The sequence below is a fragment of the Numenius arquata genome, chromosome 6, assembly GCF_964106895.1.
Source record: "Numenius arquata chromosome 6, bNumArq3.hap1.1, whole genome shotgun sequence".
NCBI lineage: Eukaryota > Metazoa > Chordata > Aves > Charadriiformes > Scolopacidae > Numenius > Numenius arquata.
Genome location: NC_133581.1, coordinates 51,077,962 through 51,105,425, shown reverse-complemented (window position 1 = coordinate 51,105,425; position 27,464 = coordinate 51,077,962). Strand labels below are relative to the sequence as shown.

General features: G+C 37.3%; 1 protein-coding gene across 1 annotated transcript in view; it reads right to left on the bottom strand.

Moving 5' to 3' along the window:
• Positions 1-1,863: 1,863 nt before the first annotated feature.
• Positions 1,864-27,464, bottom strand: part of AQR (aquarius intron-binding spliceosomal factor) — a 56,678-nt gene continuing 31,077 nt past the window's right edge. Inside the window, exons 23-35 of the mRNA XM_074150027.1 lie at positions 26,586-26,696; positions 23,429-23,538; positions 20,705-20,840; positions 19,061-19,270; positions 18,113-18,250; positions 17,388-17,459; positions 13,496-13,683; positions 11,646-11,817; positions 8,880-9,050; positions 8,052-8,137; positions 6,784-6,958; positions 5,607-5,720; positions 1,864-2,458 (exon numbers count right to left, since the gene is read on the bottom strand). Coding sequence (XP_074006128.1) covers positions 2,210-2,458; positions 5,607-5,720; positions 6,784-6,958; positions 8,052-8,137; positions 8,880-9,050; positions 11,646-11,817; positions 13,496-13,683; positions 17,388-17,459; positions 18,113-18,250; positions 19,061-19,270; positions 20,705-20,840; positions 23,429-23,538; positions 26,586-26,696 — 1,932 coding nt within the window. The 3' untranslated portion in view covers positions 1,864-2,209. The remainder of the gene's footprint in view (positions 2,459-5,606; positions 5,721-6,783; positions 6,959-8,051; positions 8,138-8,879; positions 9,051-11,645; positions 11,818-13,495; positions 13,684-17,387; positions 17,460-18,112; positions 18,251-19,060; positions 19,271-20,704; positions 20,841-23,428; positions 23,539-26,585; positions 26,697-27,464) is intronic.

Here is a 27,464-nt window from a genome sequence, read left to right as displayed (position 1 = left end):
TGAAAATGCATTCTCCTAATGCCAACACGTTCCTGAAAAAAGTGAAGTTCAACATATGGAAGATGGCAGCAAGGATAACGAATGACTTGGTCAACTCCACCCAAGCCAGTAACACCTTCACCTCTCTTCCAGGTGGTGTTCAGTCCATCAGAAAACCTCATACTAAGGCTGTTCAAGCTTTTGCAACTGTTTGCGGTTCAATTGCCTCTTCCCACACCTTAGCCAGACACAGTCTTCCTTACAACTGCACTCACCATTCCAGGGCAACACTGAAGTCTAGGACGACTCCATACACTCGGCTGCTGTTCTACAGGGACTGAGCAAGGAGAGACCACGTACACCTGGGACCTGCAGCCGGAACCCAGCACCACACAGGCAGGTGTGGTCACAGCTCATTGCAAACTCCACACAACTCAAAAAGGCCTTCGCAGCTCCTTTCAGCTCTAGGTGCTTGCTAATAGTCATTCTGTCCTAATTATTGATAGAATCTTTGTCAGTTAAATTATCCATTTTAGAAAAAAACCCTCCAGCATCCTTTTCCAATTCCTACAATACTAAAGTACAATAAAGGATTGTCAAGCTCAAATATTTATAGAAGATAGGCTGGAAAACAAAGATGACAACCCTCAGCTGAGCTAGTTGCTTGTGGCCTGAAGGCCCTGTATTATTCAACCCTGCATGAACATGTGAATGCTACCGCATGAAACTTACCACCCCAATGTCCCACACTGTAATATTTGTTCTCCCAAAGTAGACAATTTGGTAATAAACAGTACAATCCCTTCCAATCAAAACAAGCAATGAAAGAACACACATTGTGCTCAAATGATTTGTTTTCCTGTTCGAGAAAACTTAATTTCAGTGAATGAAAAACATAAGAGAACACTGTGTACCAATAGCAAGCATCAGGATTTGGTACTCCCGAGCTCCCCTCTAACTGATGGGGGGAGAATCATTGCAGGGGGAGGGGCAGAGTAGCTCTCAGCACGCACAAGTATGCAATAGATGCGTTTCATGAAGCTTGGCTTACTTTATACTATTTCTTTTTTCCTTATTATACTACAAAAATATTAAGAAAAATATGGAACTTCAATGCTATTAATAAAAGCTTGTAAACTTATTATTCTGTAGTCAATTTAGTGAGGAAGTCCTTCTGGCAGCTTCACAACTGCGACATGTGAAAAGCAAGCATTTTCCCTTTGCCAGCAATAAAAGGTGTTCCTATGGCTATTGCTTTTTTTGAAAATCTACTTGGAAATTCCTAAGTCTCATTGAACCATGGAATAATTTGCCAAGTTGGCAGGTATTCTTAATGAACCAGGGAAAAACCTTTCTCTGATCACTTTATGAAAGATGTACACTTGGAAGTTACCCTAGAAAACCCACTCAACCATTATGTCATTAATATTGTATGTTTTGCAAATCCCATATTCAGGGAACCACCATCATTTTTCTTCCTTGTGTGGCTTTATACTGGGAAATTACTGTGTCCTGTTAAAGCAAAATAAATTTATTTCAAAACACTAATTTAAAAAAAAAAAAGAGTGCTGTTGAGAAGCTGCAACCTTACTTCTTCTGTAAATAATGATCAATTAAAAACAGCAGCAGAAGTCAATGAGAAATCGCTACAAGTATCTGGGCCTTATGAAATTCTGAGAACCTGCTAAGGTCCCAATTCAATAAACCGTTTAAACATTGCAAACTCCCATGGTACTTCACACTTCTCAGAGATACAATTAAATATCTTACTGAACTTGAGCCTACGCCTAAAATACCATCTCAGCATATACAAGCACAGCTCTGCGGACGGAATTCTCCACTGCAAAATACTAAGGAAGCTATAAAGAGTGTCTGACCAATACTGAATCTAATTATTTAGTGAAGTTTAATGGATAACTCAGTGACTGAATTAAAGGTCAAATATTCAAAACTGGTATAAAAAGCATCTTTACTGAACAACCTATAAAAAGCAAATTGTGTATCATTTGAAGCCATTAAACAAATTACATTACTCATACTGACAAGAACTCAGTAAAACGTTTGTCAAACTTTTTGCTTGTCCACAAAATATTCAGTGAAAAATATATGAAACAGGTCACGTTTACACAAGCAACCATTTTAAAAAGTCAATGTAAAAATAGCAATTATATTTAACTGCTTTTTTCCCCCATCTGTTTCCCAAACATGTAGAGGACAAACATCACGTGTATCACTTTTCAGTCTCATTCTCAGGCTCACTGTCTCCACTATCACTGTCTCTTCCGGGGTGTTCTGGCATCGTTCGATGTTCATCCACTTCGGCCACTTTCAATTCTCCTTCCTTTATTGCTTCTTCCTCTACCTTATTTTCTGCTGCTGCTGCTTCTTCCTGCATGGCTTGCGCTTCACCTTCTACTTCAGTCTCTTGAGTTTGAGTAGTTTCAGCTTCTTCAGTCATGGCAGGTGGGGGCAGTAAACGCTAGATGATATCAAACAATAAATAAATAAAGGAATTTCAGTTTTTACAACAAATACATCTACTTGGGCATCTGTTCCTATTTTAGCTTGAACTATTCGCCTTATATTTAAGACTTTGTATTAGATAACAGGTTAACAACAACGACTTAAAATTCAGAAGCCCTAATCATTTGTAGGCACTTAACTCCTGTATAACAACAACAAAAAAAAAGAATAATTTTAGCTCACACAAGGGTCTTATTAGACACATTTTTTGCCTGAAAGAAGGGTGTTAAAAACTCAGTACTTCCAATTCAAGGATATCAAACACATTTCATTATCCCGAACAGCCAGACAACAACAGAGCTATGGTAAATCCCTACTTGGAGCAACAAGCACATTCCTACCGTAATCTCGTCAATTACCATTTCAAACTCCAAGATATGTTTAACTTGCTTTTAGAGGTCTCTAGCTGGCCTGTCTTTAACAACTCATTCCTGTAATTTCCCCTTGAAACATCTTATAAAAACTTATGGGAATGTTATCTATACTTATAAAATTTTCACCCTCAGCTGTAAGTGTAAAACAATGTAAGTTCCAGTAACAGAGCAATGCTTTGATATTTTTCACATAATACTTCTGGAAAAGTAGGTTGCAAAACATTATAATCAGAAATGGTAGCTATATTACAGACTTTGGAAAAAAATAGCATGAATACAGTGAGCTGCAGACTACGCTGAAGAATGCATTACAACTCCCGGCTGTACAAAACACTCCTACTTCTTGCAGCCTGCCGTTATTTAATGGTATTTCCCTGGAATACTGTGAAGCATTTTAATGAAATGAAAGCTTGATAAACCTCCCATGGATGATTGCTTAGGTTTGGGTTTTTTTTAGCTTAAAGTCAACTTGGCTTCATATGACAAATTAAGTGTTTAATTACAGTGAAGTCTTATTGTCAGTTAGATGACACTAATATTACAAATTTCTGACAAGCATAGGCAAAATCTATGACGCAATTATGACTACCAGAGATATGGTACCAGAGATACCAGAGATTTTATAGACTTTGAAGTTATCAGACCAGTCCCTGTAATCCATTTGTTCACACTAAGGTGTATTTCAAAGCCAGAGAACCTTTAATTATAAAAAAATATTCCTGATGCATGAGACAAACTCAGACTTCTTCTGTGATTTAGTCAGATGAATGCTGTGCTTCGTGACTACTACTGTTAAGAGTAGCATAAAAGAAACTGAAAAATATCATGTTGTACTAAATAAGGTAAAAGAAATTTAATGCCTGCCTCTTTTTTTTTTTGTAGTTCACTTTTTGGCTTCTCCTGCAAGGAGAAAGTGATTCATTGCCGCAGTAGGAAACCAGCAGTTTTGTAACTAATTTTAGCTAACAACAGATAAGATTAGGATGCTAAAAAGAAAAACTGGTATTAGAAGGGTCGGTTCCATATTTGATTAAGCTGTCAAGCAAACCCATCTTTTGGTAAAATTCAGATGCTACCATCTGCTTTCCAGGATAAGTATACAATTCTCAGTTTTGACAAGGCTCTTCATTTGCATCTGAATGTGACCAACTGCACAGTCCACTGAATCTTAATCACACATGATCTGCATGGCTGAGAGATCTCCAAGTATATTAGACAAACTGGCTCCAAAACAAGTCTTATCATGTGCTTATAGGACTAGGTTTCTAACAAAACAGTGTGAGCTTTCACTACTTAAAAAAAAAAATAAAAATAGAGTTACAAGAAGAGAGGATTTTAGTAGTTTCGCTCCTCTTTCTCTATCCCCTTTATCTTTACAGGAGACAGATAATTAGAGCACTTCCCCAAAATGGTGAGAAAGTATCCTGCCCACCTGGAAAAAGGCTTTTTCTAGGTAGCGAAATGCTTCAAAGTTGGTTGAAGCTATGCCGCCCAGAAGAAAAAAAAAAAATAAAAAAAAAAAAAAATTAAAGATACACTGGATAAGAACTGCAGAGGAAAAGACATTTTCTATCTGTAAGTCTGATATTCAGTTAAAGGAGAATTTCAGGTTCTGATCTCTACTGATTACAGTGTTCCATACTAGATGAAACAGTCGCTGGAAGAAGGAAGGAAGAGAAGGTGACAGAGAAACATCCTTGCATTAAAGAACAGAACCTACATCTCACAGACAAACACCTTGGACTAATCTGTTCAAGGACAGAGCCACGCTCACACGCTCTTCCCACAGCCAGCTAATACAGAGTGAGTAGTGTCCTTTTACATCAATTTTTTCCACTTTTGGAAATCCTTCAAAAGAGCAAAAACCAACAAGGGAACTTCAGAGTACCATGAAAGAATAAATTATAGGTAATATAATCATGAGACATCCCGGACATTAAGTGAAAGTTAATACAGTTGAGGGGTAGCATGTAAGACCTCTCCCTTTGTGTTTGCTGTCAACTACCAAGTACACTGAGTAAAGGCAGCTCTCTGCTCACTGTACTATCTAAACTACCTTAAAGCTCTGCTCACGTACATAAGAAGACAAGGTGTTTCTGCTGGGTTCTGAATTCTGCTTCAGGGATTAAACACTGACAAAATTAGGTACAGAAGTGAGAAACCATCTACACCTTCTTCCAACCCCATGCTATTTCGCTTGGTGCTGAACTAGTGCTGAAAAAAAACACTCCAGAATAAAAATGCTACAGCTGCTCACCAGTTTGGGTAACACAGTGAGCTAACAGGGTTAAAATGGTTCCAAGACATGATCTGGTCCTTCTATACACTGCAGCTTGTCATTAAAACGTCTATTACAAAACATTATTGCAGCATGCAGTGGTGCTATAATAGCACTGCCTGCACTGACCTGAAACATAATACGCCTGTTTACTTCAAGTAAATACTGGACAGGCTAGCTTTTTAGTATTAGTGACAAATTTCTGGAGCCCAGACAGAGCCATGTCTAGCACTCAGCATCAATTACTGCTGGTTTTGGGGCCTTAAATTACTGAAAGATACCAATCTTGCTACTGCAAGATTTTAAAGACCTTAATGTTCTCATTGCCAGTCATAAAACCTTCTTGAGTTTTAAACAAAACAGAAACAGTCACAAACATCAACAGCATCTCATATCACTAAAAATCAATTTTATTTTAAACGTGCACCTTCCAAAAGCCAGAAGGTCCTTACCTGTTGATAATGGCGTGTGCTCTGTATCATGTGCATATACATATTGTACACAAAGTTAGCCATTTGTGGCATGTTCTTAATAACATGTATTTGGTGAGAAGGTCTTTCTCCATTCTAGGGAAGGGGAAAAAAAGTGGACATTCAGCAAGGAAAGCAAAGCAAAACAACCATTATTCAAAGGTTATTTAACTACATTAGAAAACAAACTCAAGAAATTAAATAATGCTTTTTAAAGAAAAAAATAACTAAATTCTTTGGAAAGATAGGAAGTGTAGAACTTAAATCAACAAATAAATTTCAAAAGGAAAGGCTGGGTTCTGATGCTTACTTCATAAAGTACATTTGGACCCGACACATTTAACATATTAAAGGCACAAATAGTGTAGGATTAGATTTGGACTTAGTCCACCACTTGTCCACCACTGTCCAGCTCTTTCTTCCTCATATTCACTGACCATACACACTGTAGTCTTAGTTGCACAGTGGACCTGAAAGTTTCACGGCTCCCTCACAAACTTGTCAACAGGACTTAAGACCAGGGAAAGATCTGTAACTGAATTTTGAGTACCTGCAGGCACCCCTTCTCAAAGCTCCAGGAAGCAAAGCAGATCTGCTCCTCCATTTCTTCATTTAGCATCCTACTCTCTGTGTTCTCTGCTAGATGCTTAATACAAACCTTCCCCTAAAAATCTAGTGCGTTTTCACACCTATGAACTTAGCTCAGCAGCAAAACTCTTATGCGATTCTGGACCCAATTTAAAAAAAAAACAAAACCAAAAATATTAATTGGGTTATCCTGAATTACACAGTCAAATGTAATTTTACCTCTAAGTTTTTTTTGAGAAGTAACATTTTGTTTCATAACAAGACCACAAATATGTAACACACTAATAGCTTACCTACTTATCATAAAGGAAAAATATTTAATCACTTACACAGGCAGAACTTAGGAAAAAGCAGGCACAAGAGAGTTTCATTAATAAATAAATTTTATGGAAAAAAATCAATTAAAACCTTCTAGTGTTTATCATGATGAAAGTTAACTCTAGGGACATAATTATCCAAGAGGCACTGGTTTAGCAGAGAAGATGGTCCTACCTCTTATAGCCCATTCAAAAAAAGCAGGCAAACACAAATGCCCATTGTAGATAGCAAAATTCAGAGCAGTTGTTCCTACCTGTCTTGCTGTTGGAAAACATTCTGTGGGAATGATATGGAGGTGAAGTGGTCGAGCTGTGAGTTGGCTGAAAGCTGGAGTTAGCTCAAAACAGTTCTGGAACAGTGATACCCTTGCAAAGATATAAAGCCCGAGCCTGGCTCTTGACATGGCAACAACTAATCGTCGGACATCCCTTCAAAAACAAAAAAACCCAATCATGTTCTTTCACTGATAACATAGTTGCAATAAAAATAACGCTAAGTATACAGAAGTCTTAAAGGAAATATAAAATAATCTACTAAATGCTCCGGAGACCTTATACAGCAGGCCTCCAGTACTCAAAGGGGGACTACAGGAAAGATCAGGGAGCGTAGCGATAGGACAAGGGGTAATGCTTTTAAACTGAAGGAAGGTAGATTTAACTTAGATGAAATTCTTTACTGTCAGGGTGATGAGACACTGGTACAGGTTGCCCAGAGAAGCTGAACACCTCCAGGCATGGGGCATCCGCAAGGCCAGGCTGGACAGGGCTTTGAGTAACCTGGTCTAGTGGATGATCTTTAAGGTCCCTTCCAACCCAAACTATTCTGTGATTCTACGATACTATTTTGCCTTTGGTTTTTTTTTCCCTACCTACTGTTCCAATAACTACCAAATCCTAGAACCATTATATAAAAAGGGTTCACTGTACTGATAATGATATGAAAAAAATTACTGTTTTCCCAGACTTCAGAGGTAAAGATTTACATTGAGAATAAATCACAATAGCATTTCTGCATTCCTGAATGAGCAAACATGAGTTTGATAGACTTGTCTATTCAGCAGCAGTAAGATGAGTTTTCTCCACCCTATCCCAAAAATGAAGTACAAACATTTTAAACTCCACATCATAATGCAACCTATGCAGTGACCAATGATACTTCTAATATATTAAAAATAGAATATATACAAAAAGTTCACTTACAGGAAAGAATCTGTGAGAAAATTTAAGCCTGTATTTGTTCAACAAGCATTACATTCCTACTATTCTACTAGAGTGAAACCAAGGTTCAGCCTATCTGCAGTAATTCAAACTAATTATAGTGTAAAGGATGAAGTGGTTGTGAAGAGGGTACCAGGCAGTTATAAGAGAAAGTATGCCTCAACTTCATTCAATACATACCATTAAACTCCATTTCTACTACATACTCAAATAACTGAACACTTTTGTATAATGTACTATGAACACCTTTCCGATACAGAAAACGTGCAGTTTAATGACACTACAAGAGTATCTTCTTACATACCTAAGGTGGCCTACAGCTTTGGTACGCACTAGTGAAAGGAGAATATAATCATTTTGTTGACCTTGAAATCTGTCCACAGTTGTTACCTAGAGAATCAAAAACCAAAGAAAAAAAAATCTTGGTAAGTTGATCTTTGCCATTTTAATTAAAACATGACGCCAAAATTTTAACAGCAGCTTTGGAGAGAGACTGCAGTAAGCAGGAAAAGAAAATGCTTTTACTCTGTTTTAAGTGACCTCTAATCAAAAATTATCAGCCTGTTCTTTTTGGGAGATGTTGTGAGGAGCTTTCGTCTGACTGTATAGGGCTCTTTCACATTTTGGTGCAATTCAGACAGCTAACAGTGGGGTGTTAATAACAAAAGACTGCGGAAAACCATCCATTTCAAAATACAGAGTTTTAACCTGCAGAATTAGCACAGACTTTTATAACTATGTTTTTTTATTTGTTTAATCAGATTTGTCATCATACATTTAACAAATTATTTCCACTTTGGGTGGATCTTCCTAAAGATGTGGTTCTGGGGTGTGGGTTGGTTTTTTTTAGGACAAAATAAATGACAAAGAGTTATTTTCTTTTCCCATGTAGTCTGTAGCCTTTCCAACTTCACTGACTTCAGTTTGTTCGTATGTCAAATTACAAATGGGCAGAAATGAGGGCACTACTCTATGAAGTTCCACAGAATGTAGGTTAATAAATGTGTAGTTAACCAGGGAATACTTGTGCAAAAAGCTTTGAATCTATTCAATTAGTCTGTTCTATAACACGACAATTTAATAAACAAACAAACCAGAACCACTCCAATGATTGATATATTTTCAAAGTCACCTTGTTTGGTCGTCCAATCAGTGGATTATTTCCACATCGCTGATTAATGACATCACGGATCAAGTGTTTCTGTCCATTGTATGTTGTCAGGATACTTATCTTGTCTGCAGGATAACCAAGCAGGCACATATACATGAAGAGTGCTACAACATACTCTGCTTCACCAAGATTCTTAAGTTTAAAAGAAAAGAGAGGGAAAAAAAAAAAAAAAATAAAAAGGGGTTACTCAACTTCTAAGGTTGGAAAGAATAAAAGTGACATTATCACGTATTTAGACAAAAATCTCAGTGCTGAGAATTTTTTCTCAATCTATTTGCTCACTTAAAAGCCATTTTGAAAGAACAAAAGAACCACAAGTAGGTTTAATGATTTCATTCCAATTCCTCTTCATTGCTGAAAATCTCTGCATCAGTATTATTGTTAGCTATTGATTGACAGTTTCCAATATCTAGTCAGAAGCTCCCAGTTTTATTTCAATACAAGATTAAAATCTAAATATTTAATAATCCATTTAAATTCTATTTATAAGCTATTAAATATTTACACAGTCGTATAAAAATGCATTTATATGCTTATAGCTGTCTGCCCAATGGAACTGCCACCTTAACTATATTTTACAGAACTCAAGCAATACTTAATTTTTCCTTCCTAAAGGTCACATGCAAAAAGCTAGTTTCTTAAAAAAAGTATTACAAGCTGATAAGAATACAGATACTTGTATTTAAATACAATGTTTTAAAAAACACTTAGTACTAATTTAACGTGGTTCCATATAAGCATGCAAAAACGTTGCAGTGACTCACTGTCCAGTGAGATGAAAGAACGAACTAGTTGAACTAGAGTAACTAAACTCCTTTCAACTATTAATTAGGAGAGACACCTGGATTATCAAATCCAGTTATTTCTACTGAGGCCATATGTATTGAATTTCAAATGACCAGTTATTATTTTGCATTTTGTAACTTTTTTCCTGTGCCATTACTACTAATAAGTGTCTGTCCCATAGCACCACTCTTCTGACTGTAGTAGGTTTTGTCCTACTTCTGGACTGAAGTTATTCATAGCCTGTTTAAATGCCTTTTACATCAACAAAAATTATCCTTCAGGCTAAAAAGTTACCTTTGATTGCTGACATTTATTTCTGCCCTATTTATACTGGGAATCGTATCCCCACTTGGTGTATGTTTGACTAGGCTAGACACACCAGCCTCTTTTTATTTCCTCTTATTAAAGTGGCTCTGCATTACTTGGAAAATGCAGTTGTTATGCACCCCAGACACCTGTGGGTGTAAAGCTATTCTGCAAATCCTAATCCCCTTTAAGCCTGGAAAGAAATGCCCAAATTCACAAAGAGAGAAATAATACATGGTAGGAATTTGCTACCTCATGAAAAACCACGCAATGTCACCAACACGCTCTGCTAATACCTCTCCATCCTCAAGATCAGGAAAAAAATTTACTGTAGGACTTATAATAAGAGTTTTCTCATGAAAGCACTTTTATAATGATAAAGGAGTTCTGTGTCTTTGTGCGAGTGTTCTCACCCTTCTCTGGCCCAGAAGCGGACTAAAGCAACGCTCAGATTCTCAGTTATCAGAATCCTGTTTTTAAGGTGCTACTTTCAGCTGTTCCACAGGACAACCTTTTACTACTTCTACATTACAGTGTTACAGCTTAAAAAACAAAATCATAAGAAACTCTTCCCTCCAAACAACCCTGTCCTCAAACTAGAAATGAAATACAGTGGATTATGACTTACCACTGCTTTGTTCACTAATAGCACACTACTTCTAATTAAAAATTAAAAAAAAAAAAAAAAGTGAGAGGAATCCATGAATATCTTTCATACTTTTTTAAAAATAGACTAACATAACTCTCAACAATCTTCACAGGGAAAAAACGACTACAAATATTATCATGTTAAAGTATATTGTTTGCTTTCTGTAATATTAAATGAAATACAAGGTGTAATTCCACGTTTGAATTGAACTTACTAACTTGCACACAGCTCCAGCCTCTAACTTTGCTGAAACCCACACTGGTAATTAACAATACTAGAGTTTGTTTTCATTTCTGTTTTTAGAACAAGAAAAATAAGACTGAAAATGTAAGCATCTCCTTCCAAAAGTTAAACGTTTTCCTATATTTAAGAAAAATAGACAGAGGCTGTTGTTGCTGGCTTAATTTGAAAATGTAGTTGAGAAATTCCAAGGCTAAGGTTTTTTTTGGTAATTTACTTCAGCCTCTAATGTCTCCCTGCTTCTTATGTATATTTCCTGCAGTATTGTTTCATTCTTTTATGAATGGGCTTTTTAGCATTCTTACATATAGATCAAAATCAAAACAGTGACTCTTCAGACCCAAATGTGCCACACAGCAAACTTTGATCCTTCATGTACAGGGGAAATGCTACTGTTCATTTCACTATCATGGCAGTACAACTGAATTACAATGGACTTTTATTTGCCATAGGCCAAAACAACGTTTCATAATGAATTATACACCAAATCTCACCCCTCTCACAACACTGAGGAAGCGTAGATATCAAGCAAAATCATTCACTTTGAACAAAAAGCACAACATAATACGTTATAATTTTCAACACTCAAAACTGATTAAAGGAGAAAAAAAAAATCATGCACACGCATGACTATCTGAGAACATGAATTAAACATCAGTTTCTGGTATTGTGATAGTCTGTCTTCTTTGCAGATTTAGTAAGCCACATCCAGATTAAATAAAGTATACGTGTAATATTTCTCTTACCTGATAGAAATACGGATTGGGTTCAGACTCTCCCACACCATTGAAGTCTTCTACGTTTATAAGCTGGAAGTCATATAAAAAGCCAGCGTTGGCTGTTCTGAACTCTGGCAGAAGCTGCACGTGAGGCAGGTTACCCAGATTCTTGTAACGCCAGTTGTAGAGGTTGCATAAACTGCCCAAAGACACACAGAGACAAACCCCAAACAGTTAGAGCAGGTTCTTGAACTCACTCAAAATAGTTCAGACACACACAACCCCTTGCTTGGAAGATGAATGCTGCCATAGGTTTTCAGTGGAAAAAAATACTGCTGAATAGCCTGTACAGATATAAATACACATACTTTTACAAATTATCCAGCAACCATCTTTTAAGTTTTGATTCTGTTCGGTTCTCTCTCACAGAAAACTTCAGATTTCACTTTTCAGAAAGCTCAACGCAGCACATTCACCCTGAAACCTGTTACACTTGATCAGCTCTGCTCTAAAGGGTACACATTTTGCAAAGAAATATAGTAGGAATTTTCATGGGGAACAAAACTTAAGGAATATTAATGCTTCTTTACAAAAAGGAAGGAATAAAGGAAAAAGGATTTTCTGCATTATCTGCTGTAAAGCCTCTTAGCCTCTTACTGCAAAAAGAAATTTATTTTCTTATTTTGTGTATTGCCATGTATTAACATGAGATGTGAAGGGAAGCAACAAAAATCTATGTAATTCTTAATCATATCTGGTATTTATAGGGACAGTAATATAACCAAAATGCCTCATGCAGAAATGCACAACAATCTCCAGAGCAGATAAAGTAGCAGACGGTTCACCAGGGAGCTACCTATTATCAGAAAAGACAAAGCATAAGAAGGTATGGAAAAAAAATCCTTGATCAAGAGATTGCTTGCAAAGTGAAGTGATTCTTCTGCTCTCTTATCTCGAAGAAGTTCTATGAGATGTTACAAAATAGCAGACAGAAAAATAAACTTATCATCATACTCAGATATAATTTGCATTTTTAAAGTCATACTGAAAGTAATTGTTATGCATATGACTAGAAAATAATATTCTACATATTCTTATATTAAAAAAAATTAAAGTTCTCTTTCACATTGTTCATTCCACTTTATGCCTAAAAAAATTAGGATTTAAAACTAAACTTAAACAGCACGATCTTATATGGAGTCATTTTCTCTTCTTTGGTTTTATTTTTCCATGTTAATATGAAACCACAAACATGTACTTTACACAATAAATAAATCTGACATCTAAATTACCACAATGAAATAACAAATACATGGATAAAAAGAAAAGTTATCTTACTGCAGAGAAGCAGTATCACTTTTAATAAAAAAAAAAAAAAAAAAAGGCATTACACTTTTGTGTGGAGAGCCTGGTTTTCTCCAAAGTTGGAGCTCTGCTGAAATACTACAAGAAAAGTATATTTTTGTAGACCATAAGGGAAATATGAGATATTCAAGGCTGAATAAAGAATCTTTATTCGCCTTGAATATATTAAATATATTCGTTTAGAAAAGGAAGTTTCTGGAAAAAGATCTCAGCTGTAAAAAACCCAAACACTTAAGACTATTAAAATTCTTTTAAATAGCATTTTCATTAAAGTACTCATACAGTAGCAGAGTACTACTATATTACAAAAAGAAAGTACAACTGATTGCATTTCAGCAAGGTAAAATCTGTCTTCCTAGTGTAAGCTGAAACAAATGGAACAAAACAACTAAATTAGTTTTGTAAACTGCTCTCCTAGTAATAGGAAAGAAGTTTCCAATACTAGGTGTGTTTTTCCAATTTTTGTCCTGGTAGTTTGTTACAAAGTAGACATGCCATTTTCTCTGTCTCACCTTGCTCTTGCTCTTCCTTGTGCATCCAAATCAACAGTTGGCACTCCAACACGAACAAACCGTGTAAAAAGGGACTGCTCCATGTTGGAGTATTTTTGAAAAGCCATGTTCTTAATGACTGGTGGCAACTGATGGTGGTCACCAATCATAATCCACCGCTTCAAACGACTGAAGCCATCCTGAGGGTTCTAAAATTAAACAATTACATGACTGTAACTATTATAATATAATCAAGGCACGTAATTACAACACATTAACAGTCAAACTGGCTGTCTTAGATTAGCCCTAAATTTCAACATTTGTTCTTAAGCTACACTAAACTGCAGTTCTTTTAAAGACAACTACTAGCTTCTTTCCAATCTACTACCAGAAAAAGGGAGTAGTATTTCAAATAGTCTTGTTTTTATAAAGCAACAGGTAAGTTTACCTATTAAAATCAGCAGAGAAACATCAGGATCAATATCGTATTACATTGTTTTAAAGGCCAAAAGTAGTGTATTATCAGAGGACAAAAGGAACAACCAATTACAGAAGTTACAGTAGTGAAAAACCCGATTTCTACACAGTACTATTACTATAGGACAGTCTTTTAAACATTATCTTTTAGATTCTGAGATAGTGAATATGAAGTGCCTAAAGCATCTTAAGCAATTTTAGTGCTCTCATGTCTGGGGCACAAACTGAGCCTGCTTTTCAAGCGTCTCCGTGGTTCATGTGCTTCACCTGTTTAGCTCTGGAATTCCCACTTGGCCTATTCCATGACCAGGATGTGCCTCTAATTAATCCTCACCCCAGCTCCTGGACTGAATGCTCTTCAGTATGTTTGGTCTATCTCTTTCCAGTTCCTCACTATCCTTTGTGTATCTATGTTACATACTGACAGAGCTCCTGAAGGAATGTTGTAACATAGGGACAAAAAAGGACCAGACGTGGGTAATGTTATCCAGGAATTAGAATCCTGAACATTTCCATCTGCCAGTTTTACAATTTAAACCCTCATTTCTTACACACTCCTGTGATATTTCCCTTTTCCCATAGCACTATTTCCCTTTCCCCACTATTCAAGACAAAGTCTAAAATTCCTTTTCTTGCCACTTGAAGGGGAAGAGTGCTGAAGCTCTCTCTGATCAGAGAGCAAGGGATGAAAACTGTACTCTGGACTGCCCAGTTCATCAAGCCTGAAGATGCCTTAGTAAGAAACTAAGAGGATGGAAATTATTTTCAACGGCATGGAAAAGATTTTTTTTATATTTTTTTCCTCCAAAAAGGTTACTGATTTGGAGAAAACCCAGCATTCTATATAATCATTCTGCTCTTCTCAGCAATTGCAATCTCAGAGAAGGAGCCCTCCAAAGAACTCTGTTTTTAAAAATTTCTTACTCTGGATTGCAAGTGCAAGAAATCAAGTACTTCTGCTCTGGAAGCTTAGTTCTTTAGGTTTTGTTAAAAATACCCTGAATTTTCAAGGACTATTTGGATGGCTCTTGTAAGAATGGTCATGGAATATCCCCCAGAATATGGCTCCATGGTGAAATGGTCTGTTTTAATTACACAAAACTCTTCAGCTTCTGCATTGCTTATATACACTTATTCCACCTCACCAGCCTGATGCATCTGGTTATTCAATGCTCATTCAAACATTTGAAAAACACTGCAAGATGCTTATTTCACTAAATATAATAATTTAATTATCAATGAAAACTATGGTAAAAGCCATGCAGGAATTATTCATTACACAGCACTACAGTACAATGTCGTAGCATTAAATTCAAGACTGCCAAAACACAAAAGCAATAGCCTAAAGTATTACATGTGTCTTTATGCACACAGATTTAAATACCTAATTGCAGAACCCACCTAAACGACAACTTACACCTCCATACCTGACAGTTAGGTGAATCTAACTAAACAGCAAGAAGAATTCTTGTATTTTAGGTTTAATTAAATTGAATGTTGTTCTAGAGACTACCGTTTCTAGAGCCTGCAGGACAGAGAGGAACCAAGTATCTTTCACTGTATTATTATAATTGCTGAACTAATAAGTGAAAGGAAAAGAGAGCTTGACTATCACTGTTTTCATGATTTGTGAGAAACCTCACCCAGTAGTGGTTTGCTCTCTAAACAACCCAACAAGACGGACAAATATGTGCTCCTGTCCAGAGTTCAGGCAGTATCTGGGGTTTAGAAGGTGAATTAGCTGCCTCAGAATCATCAAAACTCATCAAGTCTTTAACATGTCAAGAAAGTGTTAAAGAACTACATTAATATCCCTAAAACTTAAAAACCTACAGAGCTAAAACAGCAGCTGAGAACAGGACTGGAGCTTTAGTAGCAATATGGTTAACTTGGACGTGTACTCTTTTGTGCACTAGGCCCATACTGAGTTACTTTCCTACAATTGTGTTCTACTCCCCATTGTTAAAGCGGAAAGTAAAAAAATTATGACCTAAAATCACAAATATATCAAATATTTAATGGAGTTTCTATCACACCTTTTTCAATTGATATTAATTTTCTTTTAGAATGATTATCCAAAAGTTTAGATGTCGTTTTCTAGAAGACTTAAAATTACTGCTTTTCAACGAAAATATCTGCTCCAGGGAAAACTTCTAAAAGGAAACTTAATTTTAGAATACGAGCAAATGCAAACTATGCATTTTTCAGAAAGCCACTGGAGTATGAATCAAACGAACAGCACAGACTGCCTTCAGTTTTACTGACTTCTCACAGCTAAACGGTTTGCACAGAGCTCCTGAGAGAGCCCTTACTTCACTTCCAGACATGCGACTTTATCATGATAATCTGAGATTACAGAGCTCCAGATGTGCGAGAAGCACATTTTGCTTACTTGTGAAATCCCCTAGCTCTTAAAACAGGAAAGCGATGCATCTCGAGCTCAGGTTGCTAAAAACAACCAGAGATAACCTTCAGTGGAAGCACAAAAATTTCAAGACTGAGTGAACGTGTTGAGTTTACAATGTTCGGAGTAAATGATTTTAGGGAAAGATACTCAACTTTAAAAGTAGCAGCATTGACCCTCTATTACAACAATCCCTTACGTTGCAGGGTCATTTCTTCCTGGCTCCCTAAAGACTGTGCTGTATATGTTCCCTGTGCCACATTGGCCCCTTTTCCAGCTGCAAGGCTTCCTCTGCTCAACTGTATCAGATCTTCATTCCTTCATCTACCAATTGTTGGTTTGCCAAACACAGTACAAGCCGCAGTTTATTCCAGGCTAAACATTTACCAATTAGCTAGACAAAAGGTGCATAATTATTGGGCAAAAGTAGAAGTAGAACCAGTAACCATTTCTTTTCTTTTTTGTGGAGTTGTAACATCAATTAGAATGTTCCCTCTCACTTGGCTCCCGTTTCCCTGAAATTGCAGGTACTTGGTATCTCTCTATCTCCATTAATCTTGACTAAAACTGACCAAACAGCACAAGCCGACAGGATGACACAGAGCAATTACGTAAGCCTTATGTTCTCGGGAAACAAACCCATTATTTAATATAAAATATTTATTTTTTAAAAATTTTAAAATTAGCAATAATCACCTTTAAATGAGAAACAATAAAAGTAACAAAGCCAGGACCTAGTTTACATAAGTATATTCGTTTTTTTGTTTTCAAAATGAAAGCCTGCTAATACTATTACTTAGTCAGTAAAAGCAATATATTTAGAATGTATTAGCTTACTCTGTAATATTAGAAAACTAGGATAAACAACTAATGTAGAACAATGTGAAAGTTCTTAGTGTCCACTCAAATGGCAAGTATCAGTTGTAGGTTACTTTATGCACAAGATATTTTCCTTTTAATATTCTATATTGTTCAAGAACACAGACTTTCCTTTATCATTTTTTGTAATATGTTTTATAATTCAGGTCTTACCTGCAACAGGAGAGGTATAAAGGTTTCTATCTCCAGAATCTGAGCAGACTCTTCCATTAAGATGTTGTCATACTGAGAAAGAAAAAGTAAATAGGTGTCCATCAACCAAGTAATACAAATTAATGCTGTTATTCAGCCTGCCAAAAGAAAGCATCAATTACTCATTTGGGTGTTGTTGGATGGGACAGTTACAGCAGGATTTTACCTTACAGGAAAAATACCGGTACTACTAAAAATCAATGTCAGAGGGTGAAATTCTACTACATGGATGGCAGATTTATCTGTACCAATCAGGGCTTACATTTTCACTAGAGTGAAAACAGCATTGCGTCACAGTTGTTCTTCCTCAAATAATTAATTTTTTAGGTAAACAAAGTTATAAAGGCCATGGATTTGCCCAATTCTGCCTTTATTTTATTACTCAATCACATCACTGCTGTTCATCACCTAATATGGCAAATCTAACTTTATTTTAAAATAGAGATGCACTACTAAGCATTTTTATACATACAGTAACTTCTTAAAAGTCATCTCACCTCTTACTTACAGAAGTTAAATTTTTCTTCACTAAAATTACAATTTGAAATATACTGATAAAAAAAATGCATCTCAAAATAATCTAGTTGCCTAGATTTAGGACAAATAAAAAGGTTTAAACAAGGGGGAGAAAAAACACACCCGAGCCCAAAAAACAATTAGCATAGTAATTCTAGTATAATCATTACTTTGAAACCTAATTCAACCAGGTCATGTCGCTTCAGAGCTGCATGAGTACAAGTCATGGCAATGATTTTTGCTTCTTTCACCAACAGGTATTTGGATCTATCCAGGCCACTGCGGAGAAGTTCAAATGCTCTGAATTCCTATGGAGGAGAAAAGAAAATCTTGATAGTTAGAATTCAAAAAATTATTGCTTATAAAATATATTTACTCAAAATATCTGGCCACCTTCTTAATATAATGTCAGAAAGTTATGAAGGTATTTACCATTAACAATCCCATGTGAATAATTTTTTTATGCTAAACCTGGCAACAGCAATATTTCAAAGAACAATCTTTTAAAAACAACATCCAAGAATTCTGTAACCTGTGTGCATATAAAAATTTGCAGACAGTTATTTAATTGATTCTGAGGATCCCCATTAGAATCTCCCCCCAAATTTTGGTTTACTACATCTTCTTGTTTTCTGCTTTACTGCATCATAACATCACATCAAGTTCAGTACTAGAAAGACCAATAGAGTTAATATGACCAAATGATACCTAGATCACCTTTACCCTAACTTTTAAAAGCCTCTCAAGCAATTCTGGGAAAAACAGAAGATAATCTGTTTAAGTTACTTGTAGGTTATCCCTCCCTAAATACAAAGACCCTGCGAGGATCAAAGGAGCAGTGACTGGCACACCAACCCTTGTGACCCAAATCAGTGAAAAAGAAACATGCAGAATGGCTCTTTCCTAAGATCAAAATAAAACAGATGAGACCCTTGTCCCTGCTGGGAAATATGCCTATATTAAAGGTGGAAATTCTCACCTAAATGCCTTGCAAGCTAAAGAAGCTGCCTAGAAGCATATACTCCTTTTAGGATGCAAGACAAAGGAGAATTTTGGATCTGTTAAGTTTTTTATAGGATTAGCCAGATCCACTTACCTTTAATAGTTACATATCTTACCTCAAGCTGAGTGAATATTTTCTTAACATGTCTAAAACACCCTTCAGCAATTTCCATATCTTCTTCATAGGATCTGCCTTTGAAAATTGGTTGAGGAGCATTTGCAAAATACTGGTGAAAAGGAAACAAACTGGAAACATCCTTAACATCTGGTGATTTTCCACCTTTAACTTTGACTTTGCTGATATACTCCTCCCAACGAGACATTACCTATGGCAAACAAAAGTGTCATATTTACAAGTTTTTGTATCATAAAGTCATTGTCAAGGGATAGTCTTGCATACAGTATTAAAAAACAAAAAAAATCACAAAAGTAAGGTATGTTTAAATTAGCATTTGACCTTGTATCAGGACAACATCTTTGATGCTGTGGTGGGTTGATCTTGGCTGGCTGCCAGACTCCCACCATGCAAGTCTCGCTCTCCCTCCTCAACAGCACGGGGGGGGGGGGGAGGGGGGGGGCGGAAATAAGATGGAAAGCTTATGGGTTGAGATAAGAACAGGGAGATCACCTAGCAAGTGCCACCACAGGCAAACCTGACTTGACTTGGGGAAAATTAATTTAAGTTATTGCTGATTAAAAATAGAGTGGGATGGTGAGAAAGGTGATTTTAGTTTTGTCTTTCTTTTCTACCCCCTCATTCTTCCCAGGCTCAATTTCACTCCTTCATTTCCAATTCTTCTTTTTCTTCCCCATGCTGAGCAGTGCAGGAGAAATGGGGCTTGTCATTTGAGTTCGTAAGACTGCACCTCTGCCACCCCTTTCTCCTCACACTTCTCCCCTACTCTAGCGTGGGCTTTCCACAGGCTGCAGCTTCCTTCAGGGCATATCCATCTCCTCTAGCATGGGGTCCTACACGGGCTGCAGTGTGGATATTTGTTCTGACATGGTCCTCCATGGGCTGCAGGGGGACAGCCTGCTTCACCATGGTCCTCTCCGTGAGCTATGGGGGAATCTCTGCTCTGGTGCCTGGAGGTGCCTCTCCTCCTTTTCCTTCTGACATTGGTATGTGGGGCCAGAAGATGAGCTCTAGCAGTGCTCCTAGTATTCTTCAACAGCTAATATCCATCTGATGTTTAGGCCTACACTGAAACTAGCCCAGAGTAACTTCTGTAAAACCACATAGTGTATACATTTGATCCTAAGTACCACTCTACAAGTCTGCTTAAGCCACGCTAATTGCTAACATAGACCATGTCCCTGAAAAATATATGGAAGGGAAATGAGGGATATACAGAAAGATCACCACTTTGTATACTATGCATCTGATTTCACACTAGCATGTAACACCACAGAAGCTTTCTAGCAGGATCATCAAATAGTTGCCCTAATGCTTGTCCAAAATGTAAAGCAGCCCACAGATTTTCCTATCTGAAGGAGAAACTTCAGGTCAGAATCTTTGCCAGCAGTCATGAAGAGCAGCAATGCTAGCCTTTCAACTGGTGAGTCATCGCACAGAATTTAAAACAATAGCAATACAAGTAAGTAATGTTGCAATTATAGCTTTAGCTGTTACTATGTTTTGAACCACCAAAGAAAATGCCTATTTTTTTTTAGACTCAATTCTGAAAAATTCAGTCCAATTTTTACAAAGTGTTTCATAACATATTGAGGTCATACAGTAGAAGTATTTCAGTCCTTACTTGGTATAAGAAAAAGTGGCCAGCTGTTTCGCAAGTGTAAGAAACATCTCCTGGGACTCCAAGACTCTCTTGCAATCGCCCAACTTCTCGTAGAAGTTCAAGTCTTCGAGCCAGGACATAATTAACTCTTCCATACCTACAAAGTGGATTAAATATAACATAATTTGTATTTACATATATTTAATTCAAAACTGTTTTATCTGAGTATCACAATGCGAGATTGCCAAAAAAACAACACCCCCCAAAAAAAACCCCACAACTACTACTAGGTTCCAAAAACCAAGAATTTGCTATATGCTGAGTATTTCTATCAGTAGAGACCTAATAATTTACAAAGCCATGCAAAAGCCATTACTGTAGAAAAAGTTCCTTTTACCCTATCATGTCAATAAAAGCTTAACATTCTCATAATGTACCTGTAAAGCAGAAAAGCATTACTTTCAATGTGCAGTTTGGGAATTATGCTATACCACGTTACACAAACGCGAGCAAGTTATACAAGTCTACAGAGCATCATAAATAGAACCTATACCCAAAGTTTCAGTACGATAAGGCTGACTTCCTTTGGCGATATATGAAGTGTCTTGCAATAATGCTCAGCCCACCATAACAGACAGGTCTGTATCCACACATGGGAGGTCCTGTATTCACAGCTGCCAGTTCAATAACTTTTATGACTGAGTAGTTTGTAACTACTCCTTCCATTCTTCCTCCTTTTACCCAATTCAAGCCCAATTTTTTCCCTTTATAAATCAATTTCCTTAATCCATGCACTTCTCCCATCCCAGAAGGGGTACAAGAAGAACAAAAATCATTGTATCACATTTTCTAAAAAGAAAACAAATTAAAAAGTAGTATAAATGGGTGGAATTAAAGAATTGAGAGGAACAGGACACTCTTTTAAAAATGCATATGCAATTAAAAACTCAAATGTGAATAAAGGCTAAATTTCAAGTTCTTATTAAACTTACTAGTCATAAAATATGCCTTCTGCGCAGAAAAAAAAAGACCCGCCACTATCCCTGGTAATCACAATGGGTTCCACTGTCTTACTTAGAAGGGTGAGAGTAGTTAAAGCTGTAGTTAAAGCTGGAAATTTGAATTTACGAAGACAACTGAATATGATATTGTTCACAACTAGAAAAAACGTTCCTCAGGAACTATGACAGTTAAGATCCTTGGAATACTAAATAGTTTTTTCTTCTTCAACAAAACTAATCCATTGTAATTACAAGTGACTGCAACCAGTTGTGTTTTTTTTCCTCACGCTTCCAATGTCCTCTTATTTCTCACAATTCAAGTCATATGCCCTCTTTTACGTATTCATTCATTGCTAAAAAAGTTTTCTTTAGCTGTGATTCCCTTTGTGTTTAAGTGACAGCACCAGTTCAATCAGATCCTCTGCACCTTATGTTCTTATACCCCTTGCCCAGCTTTGCTGTGCCTGCAGAGGTAGCAAGAAAGGAACACCAAGCTTGCCAAGCAGTAGAAATTCCTTAAGCAGTATTGTGCCCTCTAAAGCAGCTTGACACAGAAAAACCAGAAACTCAGAAGCAACCTAAAAATAACCAAAAGGCAAACGGAAAGTAGAGTTCTCTTCTCACAGCAGTGCAGCCCACCTTCAAATATATTCCTCAACCCTTATCCCTCCCTCCCAAACTGCCAGAACCCACGGGACTCCCAGTAATGTCTGGAGCTACCTTGAAAAAGAATGAAAATAGACAATGTAGAATGTCTCAAAGAAAACCCCTTTTAATGATGAGCAGTACCGTTCAAGGAATATACTAAACTGCAGATATTACTAAATAAATATCTGCCATGGCATCACTTCACTAAGATTTTGGCTATCAAATTTCTGAAATAATTTGACTATGTCAAAGCAGTGAAATTTAATAAAAACCCCCAAAAATCACAAGGTATTTTGTTCGCTAAATGAAACTCAACTATGCATATGTGGGTAGCTTCTAGTGACTATATATAATTTTTTACTGCAGCTTTTGAGGTCAAAGTATTGCTACAATAATCCAGTACTGGACAGTTCAGTTATTTCCAGTGCATGACCCTTATACCCCTGCTTACATTTATGAATGTGTGTAATCTTACTGACGTCAATTGGACTAATGTAAAAGTATTTACAAGAACAGGTTCTTAAATCTTTGAACAGACACAGACTTGATAGCTTTCCTTATATATATATTCTTCAAAATGTGTTGTTTACCAATAAAATAAGCAACTTTGTAATTAAGCAATATTCTAAAGAATTTAATCAGAAAGTTTAATTTTATATTTATATTTATTAATGCAATATTCACCATGCCAGTAGAAGCGATATATTTGCATAAAAAAATTTGTAACTGCAACAACCTACCTTTAGTATTCAATTTTCTCTCACAAAACAGATCAATTCTATAAAATGCACATGGGCCCAGAATATAATGAACTGCACCTATTCAGGCAGTTGAGTTTGTGAACAAGCAACTGCCCGATTCTGCCTTTGGATTCTCAAGAGAACACAGTTTCTATAGTGAATAAGAACCAAAATTACTTAACCCTGTATTGAATACAAGTGTACTCTGCATTACTGCTATGCAATAATAGGAGAAAGGTAAAACTTGCCACGCACAGCCCCTTGCTCATTTCCAAGGGAGGTAGAAGGGATCCAACACATACATCTTGCTCAAACATTTATGCAAGTGAGTTTATCATTAGCACCTCCTTTCTCACCTGCTGAAATCTTTCTCTGTCTCTAATTCCTCTTCTCCATGACCCAGACGCAGCAGGTGACGCTCATCAATGTCTAGAGCCATGATTTTTTCAAACAGCTGGTTCAAGGCCTAAAGATTGACAAGAACAGGAGAAAAGGTAGTTTTTAGAAGTCCCAAGGCTCTTGGAGGGGAAAACTGAAGAATTGTTGGTAAGCCAGCTAGGAAGTTATGCCTATTTTGGTATAAATGAAAGCCAAAGCAAACATGAAGTTAATACTGAAACTAGAGCTCTAAATCTTGAAAACAGGTAATGTAGCCTACTAAAACTCTACTAAAGTAATTGCATACTTTATACAACACTTAAATTTCATTTTATGATTTTTAAGCAATTTTAAAATTCGATTCTATCACCTAGTTAACTTCGTTGATAAAGCTATCAGTTTATAAAACTGCCTCAAGAAGCACACTTTGCAAACACCGATTTCATTAGATGACTTTAAACCATTTAACTTTTACTGTATATTAGAAGAGCATGATCTGGTACTGACTGGCAGGTGCTGTAACTGTATTCCATATGGATAAATAAGTTTTGCTGAACTAAACTTGAAGGTGTGCTAGTCTCCTTCCTTAAACTCTTCAATTCTCTCACAGCTGTACAATTTAGTGTAATTACGTTTGTAAGTGCTGGATCATCAAGTTATGAAACGAAGAATAAACATGAGCAAGCTTCATTTGTACTTCATGTCAGCTGGAAGTCATGCAAATATGTTAAAATACAGTGTCAAGGCATAGGGAATGAACCCTGCTGAGATACAGTTTATTTCCTGAAGTACAATTTCACGGTCACGCTCTCATATTGGTCTTGTCTGTTAAGAAGAGCCTCCTACCTGCCTCAAATTATTTCCTTCCTTTTCTCCCCAACAGACAGGCTCTCAACCCTTTCTCCCAACTACAGTACCTGTTACTCTCCTGCAACCCACTGTAGGCTGGCCTGTATTACTCCAGTTTGAAACTCCTCAACAAAATGAAGCCCCATCCACCATTCTTTGAACAACAGTCAAAGTGCCTGATCTTGCTTTGATGGAAAAAGATTAAACATTTTCAAAGTGGTACACTCAGCTAAAATAGCTCATAGCTGAGGTAAGATAGGCTGATTAGGGAGACCAGAAAATAGATAACCCTGGCTTCCAAACAAATCCTTCCAAACTGGTTACAAACTGTTCGTATGTGAGCTATTACAGGAGCCTGACCCCTACAAGTTGATGAGCCCTGATGCTATCCACCCGAGTGTTAAGGGACCCGGCAGACATCATCGCAAGGCTGCTCCCCATAATCTCTGAGAAATCGTGGAGATCAGGGGACATTCCAGAAGACTGGAAGAAGGCTGATGTCACCCTCATCTACAAGAAGGGCTTAAAGAACGAACCAGGAGATTACAGGCCCATCAGTCTTACTTCAGTCCCTGGGAAGGTTATGGAACAAATCCTCCTGGGGGCTATCACAAGTCAAATGAAGCACATGATTAGGAAAAGCCAGCATGGATTCACCAAGGGCAAATCATGCTTGACAAACCTGATTGCCTTCTATGACAAAGTAACCGGCTTGGTTGATGAGGGGTGAGTGGTGGACATTGTCTACCTGGGCTTCTCCAAGGCTTTCGACACGGTTCACCACAGCCTCCTCCCAGAGAAACTGATGTTTTATGGTCTAGACAAGTGGTCTGTGCGGTGGGTGGGGAACTGGCTGACAGGCTGCACCCCGAGGGTGGTGGGAAATAGCTCCTTTTCAAGCTGGCAACCTGTCACATGTGGGGTCCCCCAGGCATCAGTATTGGGCCCAGCGCTGTTTACTATCTTCATAAGTGATCTTGATGATGGAATCAGGTGTACCCTGATGAAATTTGCTGATGATACCAAACTGAGTGGGGAAGTGGACACTTCAGAATGGAGAGCTACCCTGCAGGAAGACCCGGATAGGCCAGAAGAGTGGGCTAACAAGAACCTTATGAAATTCAACAAGGACAAGTGTAAGGTCTTGCACCTGGGAAAACACAATCCAGGAGTGCAGCACAGGCTGGGATCTACCCGGCTGGGAAGCAGCTCTGTGGAAAGGAACCTGGGGGTCCTGGTGGACAACAAGCTCAGTATGATTGAATAGTTTGCTGCTGCGGCAAAGAAAGCGAACAGGATGCTGCGTTACATCAACACGGGCATCACCAGCAGAGACAGAAAAGTCATTATCTCACTCTACTCCGTGCTTGTCAGGCCACATCTCGAATACTGTGTTCAGTTTTGGTCCCCGCTATACAAAAAAGGTGTGGACAGGCTGGAGAGGGGGACTCCCTTGGTGTCCCACAGAAGGGCCACCAAGATGATCAAAAGACTGGGAAGCCTGTCATATGAGGAGAGGCTGAAAGAACTAGGTTAGTTCAGCCTTGAGTAAAGAAGGCTTAGGGGATGCCTTATCACCACGTTCCAGTACTTAGGGTGGGGACAAAGAGGCTGGAGGTTCCCTTTTTACAGGGAGTCATGTGGAAAAGATGAGAGGTAATGGGTACAAATCACTCCTGGGGAGATTCCAATTGGACACAAAAGGAAAATTTTTTCACAATGAAAACAGTCAGCCATCGGAATAATGTCCCAAAGGGAAGCAGGGGGTTCCCCATCATTCGATATTTTTAAATTCGGATGGACAGGGTACTGGGCCACCTTGTCTGGACTGTGCTCTTGCCAAGAAAGGCTGGATGAGATGATTCTTGAGGACCCTTCCAACCTGGTATTCTATGATGATTCTATGATAAGTTACCTACTACCTTTCATCCCTTTCCTTACAAATATGAAGCACAGAGCAATCAGTGTCCAAGAAAGCTGGTTTGGTTAGCAAAAATCTAGCAGGCATGCAGTGAATGTGCAACTGTAACAACTTTTTCAAAATAATTCCTAATTTCCAGCCCCAACCAGTTAAATATACTGAAAACTTCTGATAAATAGCTCAGAACTACAAACCTGAAATTCAAAAGTTTAATTTCACATTATGCAACTGGCAAAACCACACACAAGCCAACTCAAGTTTTCATTGTTAAGAGACAACTACAATCCCAAACCTACTGACCTCAATACCTGCTGGTCTTCTTGATTTTAATTACATGAAAATTTCATACATGACTGACACTTTACCTGATTAGAGTGTGTAACTATAAGAGTTCGTTGTTCTGGGAAATTATGATAGAGGTTAGATATTATCTGGACGGCTACATCAGTTTTTCCAGTACCAGGTGGACCCACCACCTATAACCAAAACAAAATAGATTAAAATCAAACAAAAAATCAACAGTTTTTGTTTAAAAACAAAACAAACCCCACACAATTTATCAGAATATTGCACAATACAGAAATATAATCAGTTGGAAAAAAACAGAACAATCTCACAAGACACTGACATCAAACATTAACAATAAAAAAATCTCATTTCATGTACAATTGCTTGCTGGCCTCTGTGAACTTCAAGAACCGGTGCACACACTATGAAAGACTTAGCCCAACATTAATGCAGATTCCTGCCTAAGAGGAATACAGTAATACAGCAATTACTTGCTGGCTTTTGAGAACTTCAAGAACAAATACAATTAATTAGGAAAGACTAATTCAAGTTAGTTAGGAAGATTCCTGCCAAAGAAGAATACAGTAGTCCAGCATACGAAGTACTATTTCACAGTACTATGAAGTACTGTTTCACAACCCATGAAAACAGACTTCCTAAGAGAAAAGAGGCTGTTTAGCAGCCTCAGGACAGACTAGGTGAAATGGCAAAAAAAAGCATCAAAATACATAACTGAAAGAGAATAAGGTGAGGCAGATATAAAGAACAGGAAAAAAAAGTCCATTCTTTTTATTTACTCAAAAATCTACCACTGATGATATATCAGAGAAATATCAGAGAAAAGTCATTAAAATATTCCACTGAGTCACTACCAGGATAGACTATACCTCCTTGGGACACAGATGCTTGTCCTCAAAGTCTAATAGAGAGTGGTAAACCTAAAAAACCTTTGCAGA